At 37.3% G+C, this 23081-nt stretch overlaps 1 protein-coding gene across 3 annotated transcripts in view; it reads right to left on the reverse strand.

The window, feature by feature from the left end:
- Positions 1-5637: 5637 nt before the first annotated feature.
- The window catches only part of SMOC2 (SPARC related modular calcium binding 2), a 136718-nt gene continuing 119274 nt past the window's right edge, over positions 5638-23081 (reverse strand). For 2 of the 3 annotated variants that reach the window (XM_057373633.1, XM_057373631.1), the window contains 4 exons: positions 13428-13530; positions 12230-12504; positions 9847-9890; positions 5638-7209 (listed from right to left, as the gene is read on the reverse strand). In XM_057373633.1, the coding sequence (XP_057229616.1) occupies positions 7186-7209; positions 9847-9890; positions 12230-12504; positions 13428-13530 (446 nt within the window). In that variant the 3' untranslated portion in view covers positions 5638-7185. The remainder of the gene's footprint in view (positions 7210-9846; positions 9891-12229; positions 12505-13427; positions 13531-23081) is intronic. The other variant, XM_057373632.1, reaches the window with a different exon arrangement.

Raw genomic sequence — 23081 nt, forward strand, 5'->3', positions numbered from 1 at the left:
TCTCTCTCAAATGTGTTTTCTATTGTCCAGAAGAAGATTAGCAAAACTCTTTAACAGAGAGAGCAATTGGTACAAGTGTGGTCTTTCATGGTGTGAAAGACTGTTTCAAGCCCCCAAGAAAAGATAAAAAACATGATAAAATAATAAAACAAAAGATACACTAACAGTTTCAATTGATCAAAGCTGCTAATTACTGATGTCTTCTCCATGGCAAGGCCTATGCACCAACAATACAGACTAAAGCAAAACTTAAAAGGGAAAATTTATCTGAAGCTTATTGTTTCATTTTTATGGCCCAGGCTATAATAAAAATTTCTTTAGCAAAATCCATCAAGTTGAGGCTGAAAATTATAAGAAAAAGGAGGGAAGGGGGACAGAGTGTATGATGATTGAGTCTCTATGGAGCACTATTCATTTATGCATTTAGCTGATAGTTTTAAGCAATGCTCAGTGTTTCTTACTAAACAGCCATGGCATTKAGACCATCTCTTCTTAGAGACATCTGGCTCATAGCGGTGCCTTAATCCCCCTTCCTCACTGAAGAGGACACTCAGTCCTGGGAAGTTGCATCTCATAGATTTCAGAAGCTTTCTATTTTAAAAAGTTAAAAACAAGAGGCTCCAGTGTTTAAAACAATCTTTCTATCACTGTCTCCCCGCTGCCACTGCTTCCCCACCTGCAAGCACTGCAAGTAACCAGCAAATCTGTGCYTCTTATCATTGTCTTCCATTTTTCACTTGTACTGCCTGGCTTCCGGACAAAAATTGATACAGACTGGCTATGCTGCCTACTGCCGGGACATAGATTCTGGACAGTTCAAATTCTCTGGGCTTTAAGTAGTGCAGTGGATGTGAGACAGGCTATCTGACCATGCTCAGGACAGCCTCCTCCTATTCACCTTGTGCCTCTCTCCCATTCTCCTCTAAGCTGTTTGTGGGCATGTAGATAGGTCTCTGCCTCTCTTTGAGCTGAACCCAGGGGAAGCCCCTTTTCCCAGCCTCTCCCTAGAGCTATCCCAGCTTATGTCAGTTTGCCATTTGCATTAGGACATCATGTGATGAACTTATTCCTATAGTTTCTCCATTGCACTGCTGAAAATCCAAAGCATTACTTGTCATTAGCTCTTTTTATGTCATATTCCAGATAATTCTTCAAGGTTAATGAAGTCAAACTCCTTGCCATCAGTTCATGGAAATAGTTCAAATCTGAACCTGTGATATTTTCTATGGGAACAAAATTTTCTTGAGCATCTTTCTCGCAGTCTGTTTTTGTGCCTTTTCCCCTCTCACACAGAGATACAAACTTTTAAAGACTTCGAGAAGGATTTAAATATTTAGCTTTTAGCCACCCCAAGAGTGAACATAAGGGAAACCACAAAAGAAAAACAAAAGGCTGTGAGAGTGCAGGACTCTTGTAATCCTTTGTCATCTATGTGTTTATTAAAGAGAACATTAAAATGCAGGGTATCAGCAAAGCCTGTAGAGGATCTGCTGGTAAAATGAATGAAAGAAAAAAACTTTTAAAAAGTGCATCAAATTACATTTTGCTTGCATCTTTACTGAATAAGAAATACAAAAGGAAAGTTTTCTTTGTTGTGGTTCAGATTTCCTCATCCTGCTCAAGTCTGCTCTTAGTTTAGAACTATGCCGGTTTCCTCTTTCAGATTTTCATTAAATGTTGCTCAGACTTCCTGGATCTAAAGGAAGCCTTGAGGTTGGCTATGAAAACACAATGTCTTTTGGAACAAAGCACTGGAATCACTGGGACCAAATTCAGACCTTATGAATTGACAGGGCATCATCCAAAGGCGGGATGGACTTCTTGCCAGAAGGTGATGTGGTGTGAGAGATGCTATGCCCAGGAAAATGAAATTTGCAATCTCCTTTTCACCTGTGTCCCTTCTTTTCTTTTTCTCTCTGAGCCTCTTTGACCTTTCCTCCTCATGGAAGCCTAATTAGTCGTCCTATTTCTTTCTGTCTTTACCATTTCGATCCTTGCTTTGTTTCCATTCCTCCCTTTTTAAGCTCTCCTCCCTCTCCACCTTCTCAAATGCCTTTTTAGCTGAGACTCACGCTGACTCCCACTCAGTTGAAGCATGATGTTCTCTCACTCTGAGCATGGATTTGATGGATTAAGAAGCAGGAAGTTAGGGTTTGTCAGTCATGACACAGGGCAGGAGTTTTCAGTTGATCACAGCCCACCAGGGTAAAAAATCTGAGCTGTGAAGTATTATCCTGTAATTTGCAGTATCTGTCACCAATTCTTTGTTCTGGGTCTTGGTCCCACTGGTATTGCAGTCTGGGGGTCTCAGGAGACTGTCCCCAAGCTGTGGATTCAAGAAGACAACTTGGGAAGCTACACACCAACAGAGCTAGAGGTGCCCCTTGGGCAGTGGTCAAAGTGCATTTTGGTTCACATCAGCCTGTGAGTGAATTGACTGGTAAAAGTAGAGATAAGCTAGAATATTTTAGGTTTTGAATATGTTTGCAATCAGTCCCATGGCAGGCTTGTTTTGAAAGTTCAAACAGTGCTCTTTGTATTTCTGCATATAATTCACAAGTCTCAACTGCTCTGCATAGACACAAACTACTATAAATAACCTTTAAATACTCTTACCTGTATTGCAGTTCTCTTCACATGTCTTGTGCATTCAGTGCTGAATCCATCCCTTCATCAAGCCACAGTCCAGCTTTTCTCTGCCTCACACAGGGATAGCTAGGCACTCAAAAACTCAGATGAAGCATGAAAACTTAATGCTTGGAAATCTGATCTGTTCCAAACAAACATAATTTTTTAAAAAGTAGATGGAAGAGCAAAAAGCTGCTACCATTTGCAATATCCAATTTTGTGCCAAAGTAGGTGTCCAAATATCCCTTTTCCATGTTGACAATTCATGCTTGTTAGATAAAAGAAAAGAAGTTCCAACATAAAAAAAAACACTAAACCAGAAAATACTTCTAAAAGCGAAATTTCATGGAAAACCTCAATATCATTAAATTAGTCAGTCATGGTTTAGTGAAATTATGTTTCTCAATGGAAGCTTCACTTGCCACTTCTTTTTTTCTATTTTTTCTTTTTTTCTGACTGATTACTTAGAACAAATACAGGCAAATTTGTGGATGCACTTCACATACTGAGTGGGCTTTATAAATCTTTATTAACTGTTATTAGTGTCTTAATACAAAATAGCAGTTGTCCACCTACAATCCCAGAGACTGTGCTCATCTTTTAGGAGTGATGGCATTAATAAATCATGCATTTAGCCAAGAATGGATCCCATGCCTGTGCAAAGAAGGATTCTGTATTTGATATGGAGCAATCCTATGCATTGAATTGATGTTGAGTAAAGAGAGTATGTAGGGAAAGGAWGACTCAGATGACTATTTCATGGAAAAGATTGTTAACATGCACAGAATTAATTATCTTCCCTTCCAGAAAGCTTTGTGCACTGTCAGTGACATAAGTCAGATGACAAAATGCATGTCAAAAATGGGAAAGAGGATGAAGTTAGAGGCAAAATACTGCATATATTTCTATCATTAACCTAGATAAAAAAAACCTCTCTCCCTGTTATCCCCCTCACTGGATTTTCTAGAGACATGTGTTCTTCTGAATGCTTTCCACATAAGCTTTTGTTTAAAGAAAAAAATGACATGCATTATTGATGCTTTTTAAACAAAGGGCATGTTTTCATTTATAAAACTTGAACCGAAACAATTAGATTGAACAAAGAGTAAAATTTGCATCAATAATTTACTACAATCATTCTAATCTTTCAGACATTATAAACTTAGTTGGTTCCTATTGAATGTCAAAGTAATTACTCCAAAATTACATCAAATTGCCATCCTAAAGGAAACAAAAGTAATAAACCTTTCACTGTTGGCATTGAAGACTCTTGCTTAGAAACATTCGTTTCTGTAACTTAGCTATTTAACATGGCAGTGTAAATATTTAAAAGGGACAACTACATTGTCTTTGCCAGAAAAGATGTCTTAATCTCCATTAATCCATCTTTTATTACTACTGTAAAAGGAAAATATTAATTACATCTATCAAATCTTGGAAACACATATCTTTAATGRATCAGTCTGTACTTTTGCTTTCCAGGAATACTTGTTTTCTCCACTGGCTTATGGCACTTGTGGAGGGCAAAAGCCTGGCCCAAGTAAAAAAAGTACAGAATATCCCTTTATTTATATGCAGGGAGTATTGTAAAAGTCTCCTTTGTTGCAGTTTTTCAATATCTGAAAAGACATTCGCAAGAAAAATTATTGTCTGAAGAGCACTTATCTAGATCCCAATTCTACAAAATGAGTATCTGAAAGATAGGCATTTTGTTAGACTGGGAGAAGACTGAGAATAAGTGGTTTCGGAAAAGCTTAAACTATAAAATTGGCCTATATTTAGGGATGGGAACAAAATGAGAAAGTTTTCCGAAGTGTTGACAAAATATGGAACATTTCTCACTGTGTGGCCTGTTGACTAAAGGACACTGCAATAGGCTGGACGAGTCACTGAATACATACACATTTTTTAAACTTTACAGTCTTCTATTTACAGCCTTATAAGAGCTCTAAGCAAATATGTTCAGCAATAGCTGGAACTAGAACAAGTATTAGTCAATGAGAAGCAGAATATAAGTTGTGTTTTCAATAACAGAATGAAAATGAAACAAAATTGTTACATGGGGAATAGGATAAAAACTAGAATTAATTAATTATTGTGTAAACAATAAACACTGGTAATGTAGTGTGAGCCTAAGGGCCTATCCACATGGAACATTTACCTGAGTTTAAATACCCTGTGGACCTATGGGAGATACAGGAACCCAAGGTGAATTTAGCAAACTTGCAAATATGACTACATTAGGAATCTGGACTCTAACTGGAACTATGAGAAGTCAGCACTACTTGTGTTCAAGTGGTGTAATTGCCGGTAATTGAAATGAATCATGAAAGTGATGACACAGAAATGCATACAAAGAGGAAACACCTCATGTCTCAGCCACTGTAGAGTTAGTAACTGGCTCTATATTATCAAAGTCTTTGGATACCTAAAAGTGCCTTCAGCATTTATTTGCTTTTTGATCAGTGTTAAAGGCTACTCTTTATATAATCACGTTGCTAGTCTGAATCTGCCTACCCACACAACCTCTCAGTTGAAATGGGGTGCATTTTCAAACCATGGACATGAAAAAAAATAGTTAGTCTACATTTATATTATCTCCAAAGGCCACAGTGATGGAATTAGATGCTTCTTACCCAATGCTGTGTTCACATAACCAGGCACTGTGAATTCTGAGGGCTTGCCTCTCTCTACTGATTGTTTCCAGCCAGGCTGAAAGCTGCCCAGAGCTCACACTCACACTGAGGGGAAAAGACGTCATCTCTATTTATGCACATTGTACTTTGCTGAGAAGAAGTAAACGACCAAGTTGAAGCTATATAGAGAATTTTGAGGAAGAAGTGGTATGACTAAGACATATATGACCTTAAAAGAGAATTCAATAAAGGCAAGGGAAGAAGATGTGAGGTCATGTGGCTTCCTGTAAACTCAAAGCAGTGGTGAAGTCACCACTGTGTGTATCTGCTCCCAAATAAGTCTCTCTGTGTAGCAAAATAAAAGTCACCAGCATAGTTTTATAACATACAAATCTTTAATCTATGAAGAAGATTAAATTCGAAGTTTATAAAAGAATAACAAATACTTTTTAAAACAAAAATACAAAATAACACACAAGTTGCATCTTGGTTTCTCCTGTTGCCAGAGCTTAGAGTACACAATTTCTGGGGTACAGTTCCATTGCATACAGTGTTTCCTATCAGTTCAGAATATGTTGGAATTGAAAAGAAACCTTTTGATTTACAAACAGCTTTTCCAGGTACAAGCTCGAGCCAGGGTGCTATTATGATTAGCAATCCCACACATTATTTAAAAAAAAACATACTGAAATTGCTGCTTGCTGCTACATTCCTTCCTTCTCATGTCAGCTCCCAGATGCCAGTAGTTCTTCTACCACTGCATCAAACAACCTAGCTGCTTGTAACTCATAGCTGTTCAAGAGCACAACTTGTCTCATTTGGTTCTCCTGCTCTAAATTCACATTGGTAAGTTCTTATTCCCCTCAGAAAGCCATAGGGAAAAAAAAAAAAAAAACAAACGCTGAAAAATTATGGCGAAAGTATGAAAACTTTTGAGAACTTTCTTCAGATGAGAAAGAAAAAGCTTCAGGCAGGGGTGATGTGAATAACCTCTAGCAGGCCCCAGGCAAGCCAAAGAGTTGATGGGGTAGTCAGGTGTAGGGGAAAAAGGCTTAACCTTCCCTGTCACCACAGGAAGATTTACAATTCTGAGCCATATAAACTCTGCTCTTGCTTTGCACTGACCATAGAAACATGCTTTTAGGCCCAGGCTGAACCAGACTGGAGGGACAGTACAATCCACCTCACCGTTTTTTGGTTTGCTGTGTTAATAACCCAAGTTTCAGAAGCAAACAGGAGAAAAACCCTACCAAAACTTATAAAAAAAGGCRCTTCAAAAATTGATAAAAGGATACATTTTTCTATAATCATCCCAAGTAGAATAACTGTTTTTTGAATCCATTAGTGGTTGTATTCTTATTGCATGACTTTTGGAAAGCCTAATAATTACAATAAAAACAAAATGAAATAAAATATTGCCACCGATGAAAAATCTTATCAGTTAAAAACTGCAAAACCAAGTAAATAGTAATTTACACAATTTTCCCAATCCTGCAAAACTGAAACATTCAACACTGCTTGGACAAAATTGAGAATACAGTAGATTTTTCAGCATAACTATACTTAAATGACAGTATTAAGGAAAATAAGGCATACTATTGAAACCAAAATACATAGAATCAGGTTTCTATGCTACTGTTTGCCAAAGTTATTTTTTAAAAAATGGTTTAAATGCAAACTTTTACATCTCCAGCATACATATTCCAGACGACAAAAGAATACACATACATTGTATGTGATAATTTTTCAAAACTAGCCATTACTTTTTCACAGATTAAAAAAAGTCTGTTTAAATATTTCATTTCTACAAAGTGAATTTACATTTTTAAGTAGAAAGTGCAAATACTACAGTTGTTTTATTGCCTTTTGGTGAGGATATCTCCCACATGTCAAAGAGATCTGCCTTGGATCAGTAAGATGTTCACCCTTGCTTCTTAGAAACTTGCTGAAAGGAAGTTGAAAAAATTTGCATTATTAATGATGTTTTCAATTAGTCCAGTATAAACATCTATATTTTCAGCAGTGCCCACATGCCACTAGCAGGAGACTTCTGCACAAATATATATGGAGAATAAAAACTTCCTGCCCTGTAGTAATGAAGGGCATCCATGAGCAAGGGTATGAGCAACATCTTGCCTACTTACCCATGGCCCCTTTAATTCTATACCTGTCAAACACACAGTTTTAGCAACTGCCTGGGCAAATCCCTGGAGAAATACACCTTCTGTGGCATGTGATGTATAAGGAATGGGCTTCTGGCCAAAGTCTCACAAAAACATAGATTTATGGTTTCCCTTATAAAATTTTACCTTGGCTGCAAAASACCCCCTAGATCTCACTGACAGTGTGCATATGTCGGTTTGCTAGACAGGGTGGAGCTGAGCAAGGGAAATATACCTGGCCACTACCTGAGTCCGGTCAGACCCATCCCCTAGTTGACCTCTTTCAGAGTTGTAACTCAGTCCCCATATCCCCAGTCTTTCTCTGTCTGCTTTCTTACAATCAACTTGTGTGTGTGTGTACACAGATTTGCAAGTATGTGAAAAAAACATGTGCCAAAGCACACCTAAGCACAGATATAACTAATCTGCTGCAATAAATTATTAGAGAGTGAGCTTTTGAGCAGCTTCTATACTTTCCAGTAGCTTTCTTCCAAGTGAGAACTTCTGTGATGAAAACCACCTTCTGYATTTGCAGCCATGTATGGTTAGAGTATGAAAGTGCCAACAGATGGTTTTCTTAGCTGGCCTTAATTTAAGGCTATCATTCGTCAGCAGCAGCTCTTAAAATAATCGATGCTGACTCAGCAAAATTATTGGACAAAATTAAAACCAGTAACTGTTCTAAGGACACTTTTATTACCAATTCTGGAAGTCACTATCAGATTACCAGAAAGGGGAGAGGGCTTGTCATGCTTCAAGTGTAATGCATGTGTGCCGGTAATTGTCCATTATATAATTAAAGTAACCCGTCTGGATGACTAGGGGTCTGACTGTATAATTGTTTTCAGGCTGCCTTCTTTAAAGCATAATGTGATTTGTGGGGGAAACCTGAAAAATTAGGACCACAAACACTTGTTTAAACAAACAAACTTGTCACATCCTCATAGCTGTGAGAAAATTTTATATTCCATCAAAGGTATGTAGGAGGTTTCTGGCAGAACCCACAACCAATGTCGAGCTTGCCTTAGAAAGTGCAAACCTAACATCAAACAAATCAGAGATAAAAAAAGGCACAAATTGACTAGCAACTCTGAAGGAAAATTTTTCTTGACTTCTGGGTAGGTTCAGCTTCTAACAAATTAATCTAGCTGTATGATAAATGGGAAGAGATTTACCACCACTAGGGTTCTGGGATATTTTTAGCCAAATTCCTATTTTCATAGATGCAGCATTACCTGAGCTCTTCTTATAATATGCTTACATGAATAATTTTTAAAACTGTTTATCATTTACTGATGCTTTTGGGAGCATTAACAATTAAGGTCTTCTAACTAATACAATAGTAAGATGGTGTGAGGATGACTCTCTTAACAGACTATTCAAATAACTGATAAGCCCTCCTTCAAGATCATGCAAAAGTACTAGAAAGATATGCCAATATTGCCCAGAAAGTTTTTGTCAGAATTATTGATTATAAAAATAGACACACACAAATTAAAAACCACCTTTTTTTAAACCTGTTTTCCTGGCCTTTCACTTAAAGTCCCTTCTTTTCAAAGTGCACCTTTTCTTCCTTTAAAGTCTCTGCTTTTATATCTTTTGCAGCTCTGAATGACTTGAGTAGCCAAATCTCCAAGGATGACATACACTGATGCTATTTGAAAAACAAGATGAACTCTTTGCAGAAAATAAATTAAAAAATTATCATGGATTATGTTGTCAGGGCACTTGACATTTTATTTGCTCCAATCATTCTGCAATTTTAGTTTAAACCTACATTAGTAGACTGATGCAAATCCTAGATCTTCAGCATCATTTTGCTCAGCCAGCAAAGGCATTTGAAAGTGACAGCTTCATTCATTGCACTAAGATTTTAAAAGGTGTTTAAAGCCACCACATAATAATTCAATGGGGTTTATGAAATGTATAGATTTTCACAGGGTATGGGAAAGGCATGGCTTTGCTCATTTCAATGAATGCAAGTCTGTGTCTATAGTGTGACACAATGGAAAATTGACAGAATTCAGCTAAAGCAAAAGTTAAATGAAGATGAAACAGTGCACATTTGAAAGTATATGGGAATGCTGCCATTCAGGAACACAGGAGACTCACGAGGGCTCAATAACACTCATCAAATTATCCCATATGTCAACTTCCACGTTTCAGGAACTTCCAAAAGTAAGCCTAATACACTTTGCACATTATGCATATTAACTCAGCACCTGTAACTGACTGATTTAACTTTYCCCAGATAGAACTTAAGTCAAAATTTGTTAATTGGGATGCTGCTCTACATTTTTCTGGCAACTCTGCAGAATAGCAGATTAATGCAGTTTGAATCTGCAATGATAATTGCTAAAACCGCAAGAAATTGAGCTGGGAGAGGCAGAAATGGAGATCTTGTTCTCCTCAGTACTCACCTGCCTGCTGGATGAAGTGCTATCAGTGTTGGTTCTAGGGGCTGCTAAAGGAGGGGAAAGAAAACATTAGAAATATGTTTTTTGCAAGTTATCATCAAGAACTGAAGCTCTCATTCTGAAAAGATGCTTTTCAGAGCAGGATAAGTGCACAGCATTCAATAAATGACATAAAATATTTCAAATCTTTCATTGACACATCCACTTTTTTCATCTCTCAATACAGGTGTTGCTTCTTTCAAGAAGTTACTTGAAATTTGAACAACATCTTCTGCCAGTTAATATGTCACATTTGCTTAGCAGATTGCATCTAGTCAAGGTTGAGCATACCAAACTTACCAAATCTTTAGTAGTAAATATAGTCTATTATTCCTGACAGTAAAAAAGCACGGACAGTCTAGAAAGCATTCACTTTGATTAAAGATATTGCATAGAAACAGCTCTACAAGCCAAAGACATCGTTCACATTTAATCTGTAAAATRACCAGAGTATCACTGATTTTTTACATTTCTTACTCTCAAAGACAGTGCTCAACATAGGGCAGAATAAACCCCCGAAAAGCTAAATGAATTTTCTAAGCCATTCATCTTCACAAATAAAATTGTTAGGCTAGGGAGGAACTCGCTCTCTTGGTTTTCCACATCAGTCTGTGAGTCAAACAAGCTGCACTGGAAAAAAGGGCAACAAAACTGAATCTTGAAAAATACTGCAGCAACTAGCATCCCCCTCAGAAAAAATCCTTTGCAGCTCTCTGACTTCTGTGTTGCTTCAAATTGTTTTCATTCAAGGCGCAACAAAGTGATACAGAGCCAGCTCTTTAGCTCAGTTCTCACACTCAGATGACAAGAGTTTCATATTTTCCTGGTTATGTAACTTAACTGCAGTGAAGTGGCAATTGATTTCATTTGTGCAAATGAAAAGATTATCAGAAAGGAAATTTAAATTATCAAGCAAGAGAAACAAAATAGAATAATGGTATTCCAACAAAAGCAATTTTATTGTCTTGTTATTAAAACTATGTATTTCTAGTAAAGCAACCCAATAATTTGGTTAAGAACTTTTTTTCCAATTGGACACCATTAATTTTTCAATGCCATACTTCTGAGATTTTTTTTCTTTTCAAAATTGAATGTTCTCATTATCAAATAGATTTTTTTTTTTTTTGGAGAAGATCTGTTACAAAACTCCAGTCATGGTAGATGTAATTTTTACTTCAGCCAAAACTGTGTGTGATCTTCATGTGATTTCATGCCTCTTACGATTTTTGTTTCCCAGCCAAGCAATTTATCCTAATCTTTGGTTTTTTTTTTTTTCCACTGGAATATGAAGAGAAAAAACTGGGGTTTGCTTTCAGTCTTGCAAGGGCTTTCCTTTAGCTCCTGCATTGTGATTTTGGACCCAAATTTCATATATGTGAAGCCCTAGGAGTGCCTGCTGCAGCAGGACAGAAGAGTTTCACTTTCCACAATTATAACATAAAGATAACAGTCATCCACCTTCATATACATTTTTTTTAGCCAGCATCATCTAAGTGAGATTTGCAAGGAATCATTATGAGATCCACAAAAAGAAGCCACAGGAAAAGGATCCTGGATCCAATCAATATTTGTTTTGAGAGATCTGTTTGTGTGAGCCATACTCAATTTACTTCATTAGCAAAATGTAGATCTCTTCTGTCTTTCTGTAGTATTTCCTTTCTAGACTTGAATACAACCAATGAGACCTTTATTCTACTGTCCTTGCTTCATTTTAAGATAGCAGATGAAACAATTCACCTATATTAATTCTTCTACAACTTCTTAAATTATGGGGATCTACTGCTGCTGTTTACAATTTTGGTTTTTTTTATTTTAATTTTTTCCCATTTTCAGGAATTGTGTGATTGAATTCTGCAGAGACTATTATATTCCATAATTGTTCCTCTTCCTACCAGCTTGGCAGCAAGGTAAGGTGGCTGTGTATTAGCAGTTATTCCACCTGTTTGGCAGATGACCACATTCCTCTCTGCATCTCTAAACCATATTTGAGAAATGAGAAGTCATTAGAAAGCTCAGCCATGTGCTTCCTTCCAGGAATCCAAAAAGCACAGGTGTGATACTTCCACTCATTCAGAATACAGTTCTATAATAACACTAACTGGCTTTTTGATGACTGTTATTGTATCCTACCATAATACATTTAATGGTCAGAATCAACACATACTTTTTGATTCTGTTGAAGCAAAGTGATCCAGAAGCAACTTTCCTGCCATCTGCCTTAGGCAACGGCTGCATTAACTGCAGACAGGTGTATTCTTTTATTCTGTGTAATTCTGGCACATATAAATAGCAGACTTCATAAGCTTTGAATAATTTAGTGAAAAAGACAGAGAAAAAAGGTTCTTACTGTGACGTTTCTTTGTTTCTGCTTTACCTTCTTCTTTTGTTACTCCCAAGCAGCCCATTAATTCCTGAACTGACAAGGACTTATCGTTGTTCACATCACAGTATTCCACAAATTTCTTCACACATTTTTTGGGCTTTGATTTCTTTCTTAGGAATCTCTTAAATGGCTTGATTTCCTTCTTGCCAATATCACCACTAGAATTTTTATCTAGTTGTTTGAAATACCAGTGGACGACTCTCTCTTCCAGAGTATGATTTGGATCGGGCTCTGAAACCCTGAAAAAAGAAAAAAGTAGAATTTAGTCTTAACTCTGATGTCTAAACCTCAGTTTATAATCAGATGTAACAGACCATCACCATTGTTACATAAAACTCCTTGCTTTTGGACACTAGCTGCTTCTTGCAGTGAATCCCACTATTTTTTTCACTTTGGCCAACTATGTCCTAAATTTTACACTAGCATATGCTTCTGGTTTACTCTCTAAAACCCTACTGAGGTCAGCATCAGATTCAAACAAAGCTTCAAACATCAGAAAGCAAACAGAGCTTTCCCCTTAAATTTACTGAAATGTAAATTTAGAGAAAAATGGAGACACAAATAAAAAAGACTGTTTCATAGACAGCAGAAGAATTAAAGGTGTAAAGTAACCAAGTGAAGTTGATCGACAACCAGCATTGTCAAATACTGAATCTCCAATTACAACCCCTGATGGATTCTCTTAGAGATAAAAYACCTAAATATGTTGAACTACAGGATAAACTATAACAATAAATGCTGTCTCCTGTTCAGATTGTAAGCACCTGACCTGCAGATACCCAAAGTTTGACAGCACTGACACACTTTAACACTACCTGTGACTGTTGACAGCACTGATTTGTTTTGCAAGCAACTAGGCAGAATACCTGGAAGGAAGAAGGAAGGTAGCACATATTCAGGAAACARAGACTGAGAGGAGAACAAAGACTGACACACAGCTGCATCAGTAGCTACAGATAAACCTGGAGCTGTGCTGCTGAGAATTCATCTATTGAGTGTATTCTCTTTAGTGGACATAGTTCACAGTGGAAATTTCAAAGTAAATTCTCCCAGATAGTTTCTTGGAAATTTACCCTTTGTGAAGGCTCCTCAAAGCCCTCAACCATCCATTCACCACTGGGAGAATCCTTTTAAAGACACACAAAAAGGGTCTGACACCCACCGGCTAGAAGACAGTGATGGATCAGAGACCGCGTGCACCATGTCAGTGGATAATGCATCCAAAACACTTGTCAGGAACTCATTCTTCTTGGCCCCAGGACAACCTAAAAAAMCAGATTTTTTTAAAAAATTTTCTTGCTACCTGTTTCTAAAACATTTCTATTCCAACAATAGTTCTGACTTTGAGATAGATATTGACTCCCTATACATGAATTTCCATAAATTGCAGGCAAGTTCATAACATAATTTAAAATAAATAAATGTATAATATATGTACATAAATTCATGTACATACCTGTAACAGAGCAGGAATAAACAAACAACCTTTTGAACTCCGACAAGTAGGAACCTATTTTGAATACCTAGAATCCCATTCTTTCAAWTTTGACCATTATTTTTCCTTCTTTAACATGTCCTTAACAGGGGTGACACATTTTGAAAACAACAGCCTTGAAGCAATAGAAGTTTGTACGTGACACAAAACTATTTGGAACATGGACTAGAGGCTGGCCACACAATACTTATTTCAGATTTCCACTTTTGCTCCTCATATTTTCCATTGGCTTCCTCAACACATATTCTTTCAGTGTCTTGGTTTCCTCTCTGTAAAATAATAGCCAACTTGTCCCTTTCCCTTTTCTCTTGGACRGGGACTAACTGTCCCTACATGGCACCTAGCCCAATCAGCTGCTGTTAGTTGGTACTTGGGTTCATACTGTGAGATCCTACAGTGATGTTTTAGATCATCCTCATAATTACATTCCCTATGCTACAAAGCTCTTCTCTGCAAGAAACTGACAGCTTATTTCAGCCACATAATATGTCAGATAAATATATACTGAAAGATATATTCTTYGAGCATCACAGCTGGAGCAGATAAATTCCTCTGACAAACACATGGATGTTGACACATGGAGGTTTGCTTATACAATGCACCTGCTTCCTCTCCTCTTCTATAGAACCCTGAGCCAAACACCAGGCCTTCCTCTAACCCTCTAATAGCTGAGTGAAAGGATAGGATAATCTATGATCAGAATCATGGAGATAATGAGCTTGAAGCTGGAGCCCATGGCAGGACTTTGACAAACAATTCTGTACTGGGGGCCACTTAGCACAGTTCTGTTTTAAAGTGAAAAAGGGAAATACTTTGAAGTGTTGTGGAAAAGGAAGATTAGTCAGTCAGTAGGGATTTGGTATTTTATTACACTTCTCAGCAACCTCTGGAGCAGGCAGTAGGACTATACGAGCCTGAAAACCTTCATCTTTCCCAGCAAGTTATTTTTAATACATCCCATGTTTATCCAAGGAAATAAACCTGTATTCTATTAGCTGTTAGTAGTGTTGCAGTAAGAATAGCTCAGCTGTTAAGTACAGCAGGAGTACCCACTTACATATTACTGCCTAACACATTCATGTATTCCTTGCCTTTGGCACCAGGGACATTTTATTCCAGTAACTGTAAAAGGTGTATAACAGGAATTCACTGAGGCAAGTTTCACTACACTAAAAGTACACATATGAAAGCAGTTGTCACTCTGTTAGGTATGTCCCTATTTCCCTAGTCTTTAACCCAGTTGTGAGTTTTTTCCTCTCACAATTGGAAAGAAGACAAAAAAGAAATGGAAAAAAAAMMCAAAAAAAGCAAAAAAACAAAAACCAACCAAACCAAAACACAAACCCAAACAATCTAGCAGCTATGAATGTAAGTTTGAGTTCAGTGAGGCAAGCACTTGAGCTTTCTCTGTGAAGAACAAAAGTGAGAAGAAGGGTGGCAAGAGATTAATAAGGGAAGGACAGAAAACTCCTCCATTCAGTGCCAAGCTTAAAAGCATGTTCYCCAGTGCAAAGAGCTTGCTGTTAAATTAGCTTCAGACTCTCCACAATGCACGTGAAAGTAAACCGTGCATTGYGATTTAAATGAGGTTGCCTAACTTCACAAGCCACAAAAGCACATTTGCCCAGAGATGGGCACGCAGAGGCCATGCAGCTCCCATGCAGCAGGCACATTGCAGAAATCGAGCCACTAAATCTCTGAGCTCAGTGCTACCTCCTGCTAGCAAGGACAGCTCTGTGGACCAGAGCTGCTTCCCTTTGAAGGAAAGGTGAAAAGAAACCTGTCCAAGGYTCTCCATGTGCACCAATCTTGATACGAATGATATGAGCTTTATTTTGTGTTGGGGCTGTGTTACCAYCATCAGTCAGAAGCCTGAATCCTGCTCCAAACATAAGTTGCGAATTGATTCAGGACATATGGTAAAGGCAAAAAATAAGATGTAACAATGCTGAACAACATGGAGAAAAGGCAATTTGACTTTTTTCTTCCTTTGTCCTTCTTTTTTGATAGATAATATTGTTAATATCCAATTTGATTTAGGAGATCCACCTGAATTTTTTAGATTATTTATGAGTGTATTTCTGAAACATCTGGAAGAAACAAAAATCTGCTTTAGGTAGTTTCCACTGCTGTCCAGGGAGCTGCTGAATGTCCATATGCTACAGATGTAGAAATCAAAATCCTGACTTAGATTGCCATTTATGAGATACAGCTAAGCAGGGGAAAGTATCAACTTCTAAATTCACAAGAAATCATAGGAAGAAAATTCTGCAGTTTAAGGCCCGTCTCTGACAATTTTCCCTAAGAACAAGAAAGTTTTCTAAGTGTGYGTTACATAAAGTTGCAATAGCAGCTGACAGCAATAGAAATCTCAGAGAAGAAAAATTGCTGTTAAAACAAACACAGCCAGTTGTTGTGAAACATTCTAAATTATAACTCTACTACTTAATGTAAAATGACACCCCACAAAATCCTCATCAGTTAAATAAAGAGAAAATATTCAGTTTCTTCCAATTATAAGTTTTGCTGATGTGTGGGCAATCACACACCAATTTACCTCACAGTGAAATCTGTTCTTTGCAGGTGTTACTAACTCAGAGTAAAACTCTGGAGACTTCATGCTGAGCTTTCATTTTCAACAAATTTGTGGATGAATTGGCAAGACTGGAGGAGTTTTAGCGTGCTTGTAATGAATAATTCACTCTTATTGGGCTAAATAAAGAAAGGGAAAGACTAGTCTCTTATGGGAGCCTCATGCTTCTTGCTATGCCTTATAGGCTACAGTTTCTTCTTCTGCAGCTGCCTGTCCTATGTGGATTTGACAGCTTACATAAATAGTAATTTGTTGTTAAAGKGTGGAAGTTGAAACCACATGGAGTTAACACACAGGTTCAGAAATGTAGACTGGAGTGTTTGCTTTAAGCATAGTGTTACCCAGAGTAAACCTTAGACCAACAAATACATACAAGTAACAAGAATACACAAACACCTCATTTCAGCTCTAATGTAAAGGAAATCAAAGAATCATCATTATGCATTATATATCTCATATGTACACATCTCTCTATACATGCAACTACTTTTAGGACTGAGAATGGATTATTGAAGGTAAATCAGTGGGGAGGTTTTCCATAAACCTTCTAAAATATGCACCCAAGTGCCTTGGAGCTCCCTGCTTGGTTGATAATAATCTATTACTTGGAAGTAAATCAGTCTTGGAAGGTTATCTTTTATAACACACCTGAAGTCATGGCTAGAAGAGCGTTATGTTAATTTCTGTAAAAATTGGAAAACAATAGCTAAGATTAAGCACCTTAAAAGGGATTTTACATTAATCTTCCTGCAAGAGAGGAAACTATCTTGAGTCTGTCACTCAACTTATTAAAGGCATGACAACTTCCAGTTAGCAAATGTAAAGCTTCTTTTTTATTCCCTGTTTGCTAATATGAACATAAAGCTTAGCAGTGCACTCAAATACAGCTACCACTGAAATACATCTGAATAGCTTTTTGATCTGCCAAAAATCAGAAATATCAGAACTATTCATGCTTCATTTGTACCTTTGACTTCACTGAAAAGCTGTGTTACACAGAAGAATTTAACAAAAATTTTCATTGCAACTTCTTATCCTGCGAGAACAGACAAAAAAACAAAAATATTTTTTCTTGGATATTTATTCTATACACACACACACACACACACATATATATATATATGTACAGTGATGAGTTTATTTCTGTTCATCCACATGAGCCACAAGTTTGTGCTTGTCTAGACATGCTGAGGGGCCTCCTCATTTTTTGRAGCACTTCCTGAGCTCTTCCTGAATCCCTTTCCAAAAAAAAAAATAGAGAGCTTGGGAAGTGAAATTTGTAACTCCGTTGATGACTAAAAATCGTGATCTCAATAGAGTCAGTGCATTTATAGTTCTATTTAATGGATGGACTTGATCACCTTAGAGGTCTTTCCCCATCTTAACAATTCTCTGATTCCATGATTCTATGGCTCATCACAGTTTTTCCCTCACTGCAGCTTCTGGTAACTTCCAACAGACAAAAACTATCTACCTCCCAGTCTGTATCTTAGAAGTCTTGAAGACATTATTATCATCCTTGTTAACATCCCTCAGGTACTGCATTTTTAAAATAATTTTATTTTACTTTTTCTCTTAAATTTTCATACCATTTAAAAGAATTAAGTTAAGCTCTGAGCCATATTCTCTTTCCCAAATATCCTTACCCAAATTTCAAAAATAATGAAATTTAATAGAATGGATATTAGCTGTAGGGGAGGTACAGATCCATTGCTTTGTAGCCCCAGACCTCTATGTCTTATGGGAAACAATTATAAATTCTCAACATGTGCAGGACACTGATTTCAGTTCTTAATGCACATTTAACTTTATTTTTGTTACTATTTAAAAATTATCTTTCTGTTCTAATTTCAAGAGACACACACACACACTAAAGAGTTAACAAAGGATGCTCTCCCAAGGCCCTACCCCTCAATCCTAGGCATTCATAACATACCAAAGTGCATTGAGTGGGATTTGTTGAACTTGAGCCTGCTGAAATGAGGTGTCTCACCCATAATAATTATTTAAGTTCAGTATAAAGGAACSCATTCAGAAGGTATTCATACCAACTACTTGAGATTTTTTTCCTTAGAATAGAACAGAATCACCCTTAAAATGTTTCTCTTATTTCCTATTACTGAGGAAGCCCAGATAAATATCTTATATTCCCAGGTGGTRCTAAACTCCTTGTGATTAATTCTATTCTGTATGTGTCTGTTTTATAAATAGATTTAGGCTCAAACTACTCTGTTATTCTTTGGGTAAATGTGGAAGAAAGAAGGGGTAATGTTCATTGCAGAAACACAAGACCCTATAAGCAGTTTTTGCAAGCAACTGAGCAACAAAGACTAGGGCATTTTTTCATAGGCAAAACAGTTCATTACATTTATTTCAGTTCCTGTAATATTATTCCTAAACAAGAAAAGGAGAATTGAATCAGAACATCAAAGCGCAAGACACGCAATGTGAAATGGCTTTTAGTTTTTTAGTCTTTTTAGTTTGCTTTTCCCTCCATTAGAGTTTGAAAGGCTTTTGAGAAGCTAATTTTATGCTGCTAACAGCTCTGAGATGTCACTGTGACAAGAGGCAGAGATGAATGAACTACAATTCTTTCAGAGGCAAACCAGCCAAAATCGAAGTTGAACTTGAGAAAGTCTTTGTACCTTCTTTGCCTTATTCTCTTGTAGACCTTTACCTTTCTAGTTTTGACTGGGAAAAGGAAAAAGGTCTTAAAATTCAGTTGTTAAGGAGTCTTGTCTCTGCTGCTTGACTGGACACAAGAGAACTGATGTTTTTATTAGGCAGTCAATGCCTAATACTAGTACTACTACTTCACTTTTGGAGGCCAAAGACATCTCAGTATGCTGAGAAGTATTTGACATTCTGAGCATTTAGGTTCAATCTGTGCCCATGCAAATTTGTAGCCTTTAGAGGCTTGTCACCTCAGATTGAGTGTGACCTGCAATTCAGCCATGTGGGTCCAGTTCCAGCAGAAGAAACAAAATGCATTTCACTGAGGTGCTGACACAGTGACAGAAGTCAATCATCCCACTGATTAGGACATGGAAGAGTTTAAAAATTAGAAAGGGGCCCAAAAATGTGTAAAAGACCAAAGCAATTAGATTTGATTTTCAAAAGGTTATACTCCTGCTTTATGCATCATATTTCATGACTGTCTGGACCTGAGAAATAGCTGGCACTTCTGATTACAATAACACTTTCAACAATAGCTTATTAAGCTGAAATATTTTGGAATCCAGTTTTATATGGTATAACAGGCATCTGAATCTCCCCATTATCACTCTGAGAGTCTTAACAATTAGCAACCAATACTGCTTAGAGAGTAAAAATGCAGTTCTTTTTAGCAGACATTATTACTTCCCATTTACTTGTATTTTCATCATGTTGTTATGTTTCCTCTCAGGAGATAGGTATGAAAGAAAATGTATTTAATTACCTCCATTTAAATATTCATTAAAAAGGAAAAGCTGTTACAAAGAATGCATGTTGTTGCAATTATGGAAGTAACCTCAGAAATAAGGTACACAATTCTGCAATATGGGGACTTGACTTAGTGGGGATGTTTTTTAAACTACATAATTAATCTAATCAGTGTGCTCCTTGAAAACTTTCATGAAAAACAGCCTTTTCTTCAAAATGATGTTGTTTTTAACTTTTTTGACTTTCTCTTGCTGAGACTTTTACCACTGGAAGCATAAGCCAAAAATCCCAAAAGCATACACACTCATCTAAAGCCACAAAAAAGCTCTTTATTCAGACACTGAGAACCAGTGGTCATTAAATCAGATGAAGGAAATTCAGAGCTGTTGGACCAGCAGCACATATTCCTATCAGAGCAATTTTCTGAGAGTCTCTGGGCACAGAGTGGTACCTGTGATTCTTACACAATCATTACACAGKATGGATGGAGATGGAAGTACTCCTTAAAGATACCTTTCAGTATCTCAAAGACTATTATATAAATGATGGATGTCTTCAAATACACCTTTGAAACACTGCACATTTGTTGTTTTGGGGATTGCTTTGTTTTGTTTTAAAAAACAACAAATATAGATGGGACAGAGCAACCCCAGTCTGTGGGACAGAAATGGAGCATTTCACAGACATTTCACTGCAGTGACTTGGTGCAGGAAGCAGAAAGGAGGCAGAAGATCTAGTTATATTGCAAGCAGTCATGTAAAATATCAGCATTTTTACCCTTGTTTTATTTTGCTTATACATGTTCCTCTGAGAACTGAACTTGCATTAAGAGACAAACTTCATCAAATTTATCTGKTTTTTTTTTCTCCCTCCCTTCCATAACTGGCAAGCGACAGATTTAGAAATTGGATTTCCAACACAGAGGGGAGCTAGAATTAATGGCAGGCAGGCATGGCTATTTCTTGGAACATTAACTATATACTCAGTTGTAACTCAGAATGGATTTTTACAGCAGTGATTAAAAGAAGTTTATAAAATGGAAATCCTGGAAGTAACTGAAGTGAAACAAGAGTCAGCAAGTACCACTAAAACATTACTTGAACACTATGGAATGAAAACATCCTTGGAAACCGACCATCACAAAAATCTCCCTTTCTCTTTATGAAGTTTTTAATTTGGGATCTGCAATCGTGTTACCTCCCTGGACCCCTTCCATTAAATATGATAGATTTCGTCTGAAAATACTATTTCCAATCTCACTGGCCCATCCTGAATTAAATAAAAAAAAAAAAATGAAAGATTACTAATACAAAAACCATAAATACAGTCTTACAATTGCTCAGAAAGAAACCTTTAAGAGGTATGAAATTACATAAGAATGAAACACCCCAAGTTCCTGGTGAAGGAGATGGGCATACTATGACATACTGGATAGGCCCAGGTTTTAATAATTAGACACTACTTTTTAAATTAAAGACAATGGTTCACACCTAATTCACTATTAACCAGCTCCCTTCTCCAGGTCTGAGAGAAGTCTCTGTGGCTACAGCAGGTTCTCAAACCAACTTTCTTTGCAAATCCTCCAAGTCAAATATAGCACTGTGTACCTCATTAAACAACAATAAACTAGTGTTCAAGTAATGATGAACTTGATTTAATCACCCAAAAAGCAACCAGTTGAGAGTTAACACTGCCACACTGAATTTGCAATTCACAGTATGCACTGAGGAAATGGTAGCAGAGATCCGGCAATGACAGAGGCACAATGGAGCAAATTGAGATTGAGATTGATGCAATTATGGTTATAAAGTGTCTGCCAGGAAGGATGCAGTGCAGCTGACTTCATGAAAAATAGTTTACAGTGTGTGGTATGATTACTAAGTGCCTTGGGTCGTTTAAGAGCAGGGAGATCCAATTCCATGAAAACACACTGTTAAAGACTTTGAGGACCATTACACTGTAGGGGAGTTTCACTGTGTATCCTGTGGACAGTTCCCCTTGTGCATGTCCAGCTTTCAGTCAGGTCTCAACTAAGAATATCCTGCTGCCATGCCAAGGCCTGGATTTCCTTCTGTTTGTGCAGAAGCCCATCCTGTGTCCTTCAGAAGATATCATGAAGTTTAATGCTGACCAGGTTCCATAGAGTCAGCTGACWCTTGGTATTAACAGGTAATATCCAAAAGGTCTGAGGAGAGATGCTRTTGAAATGTGAAAACCGGTTCAGGCTTACTGTCTATGGGAATTGAGAGGAAAAAAAGAGGTAGAGGAATGCCCTGTTATAGCCCTCCAAACATCAGGCATGGTCTGCAAGAAAACACGTCCCCATTTTTTACAAAGCTGACATGACGTGGCCTGCCACAAGACTGAGAATGTGTACACAGTTATGGGAGTGCACGTGTACAGCTTCTGGAGCAGTCCATGGAATCTCATTTGTTGATAACACAGCAACAGAAACACGTGAGAGAGCTTCTCAGGTGTCCTACTCTGTGCTGCTGAGTGAATGGAGASAGATGGAGACAAGACATCCCATGATATCTTTGTGTGCTGGGTATTTCAGGGGATAGGGTAAAATACAATCTGAATGTACAACAGCAGCACCCCAAATGCTCACACCCAGCAAAACCAAGCCCTTCCTGGGCACGTGTACTAACCTGATTTCCAGCCATTCATTTTCCAACAGTGCTTGCCTGTTGGTGAATGGGACTGAAATAATGACTCTGATTATAATTAACTCACCCCACAATTCCATTCTTACTCTACTGAGAATAATTCTTTGTTATAAATATGCATACTCTAATGCTGATTTAGCAAACAGTGGCCATTTTCCATTACAAGTGAATGAATGTAAAAAACTCCTATTCAAAACCGGAAGTCCATACTCCACAATTGCAGATACTCAGTAGTGCAAATTCCAACAGAACAGATTTTTAGAACTTCACATGACTAAAGCGAACAAGCCCTATGCAGATGGCTATAAAAGTATTCACATGCTAGATTGTCAAAAATCAATAGGTGGTCTACTGCTGGTTAAAATCAGGAGACAAAAGAGAAGGTAATGAGCAGGGGGAAAAAAAMCAAAAAAACAAACACTTAAGCCTTTAAAAATGCCTAGGATTAGATTAAGAAATTCAGCATGTATGTGGGGATTACATGGACAAGACAAACAGTTAAAACCCATCCATTTCTATCAATTGATATAAGCACATTTGCAGAAGGTTTTACAACAAGGTTCAATTACGTGTGTCATTGCAAAGACTACAGTTTAAGCCAGAACAATTTCTTTTTGGAAAGGACATGAATGAATG

This window comes from Malurus melanocephalus, unplaced genomic scaffold (genome assembly GCF_030028575.1).
Source record: "Malurus melanocephalus ecotype Western Australia unplaced genomic scaffold, MMel_1.1 scaffold_203, whole genome shotgun sequence".
Classification (NCBI taxonomy): Eukaryota; Metazoa; Chordata; class Aves; order Passeriformes; family Maluridae; genus Malurus; species Malurus melanocephalus.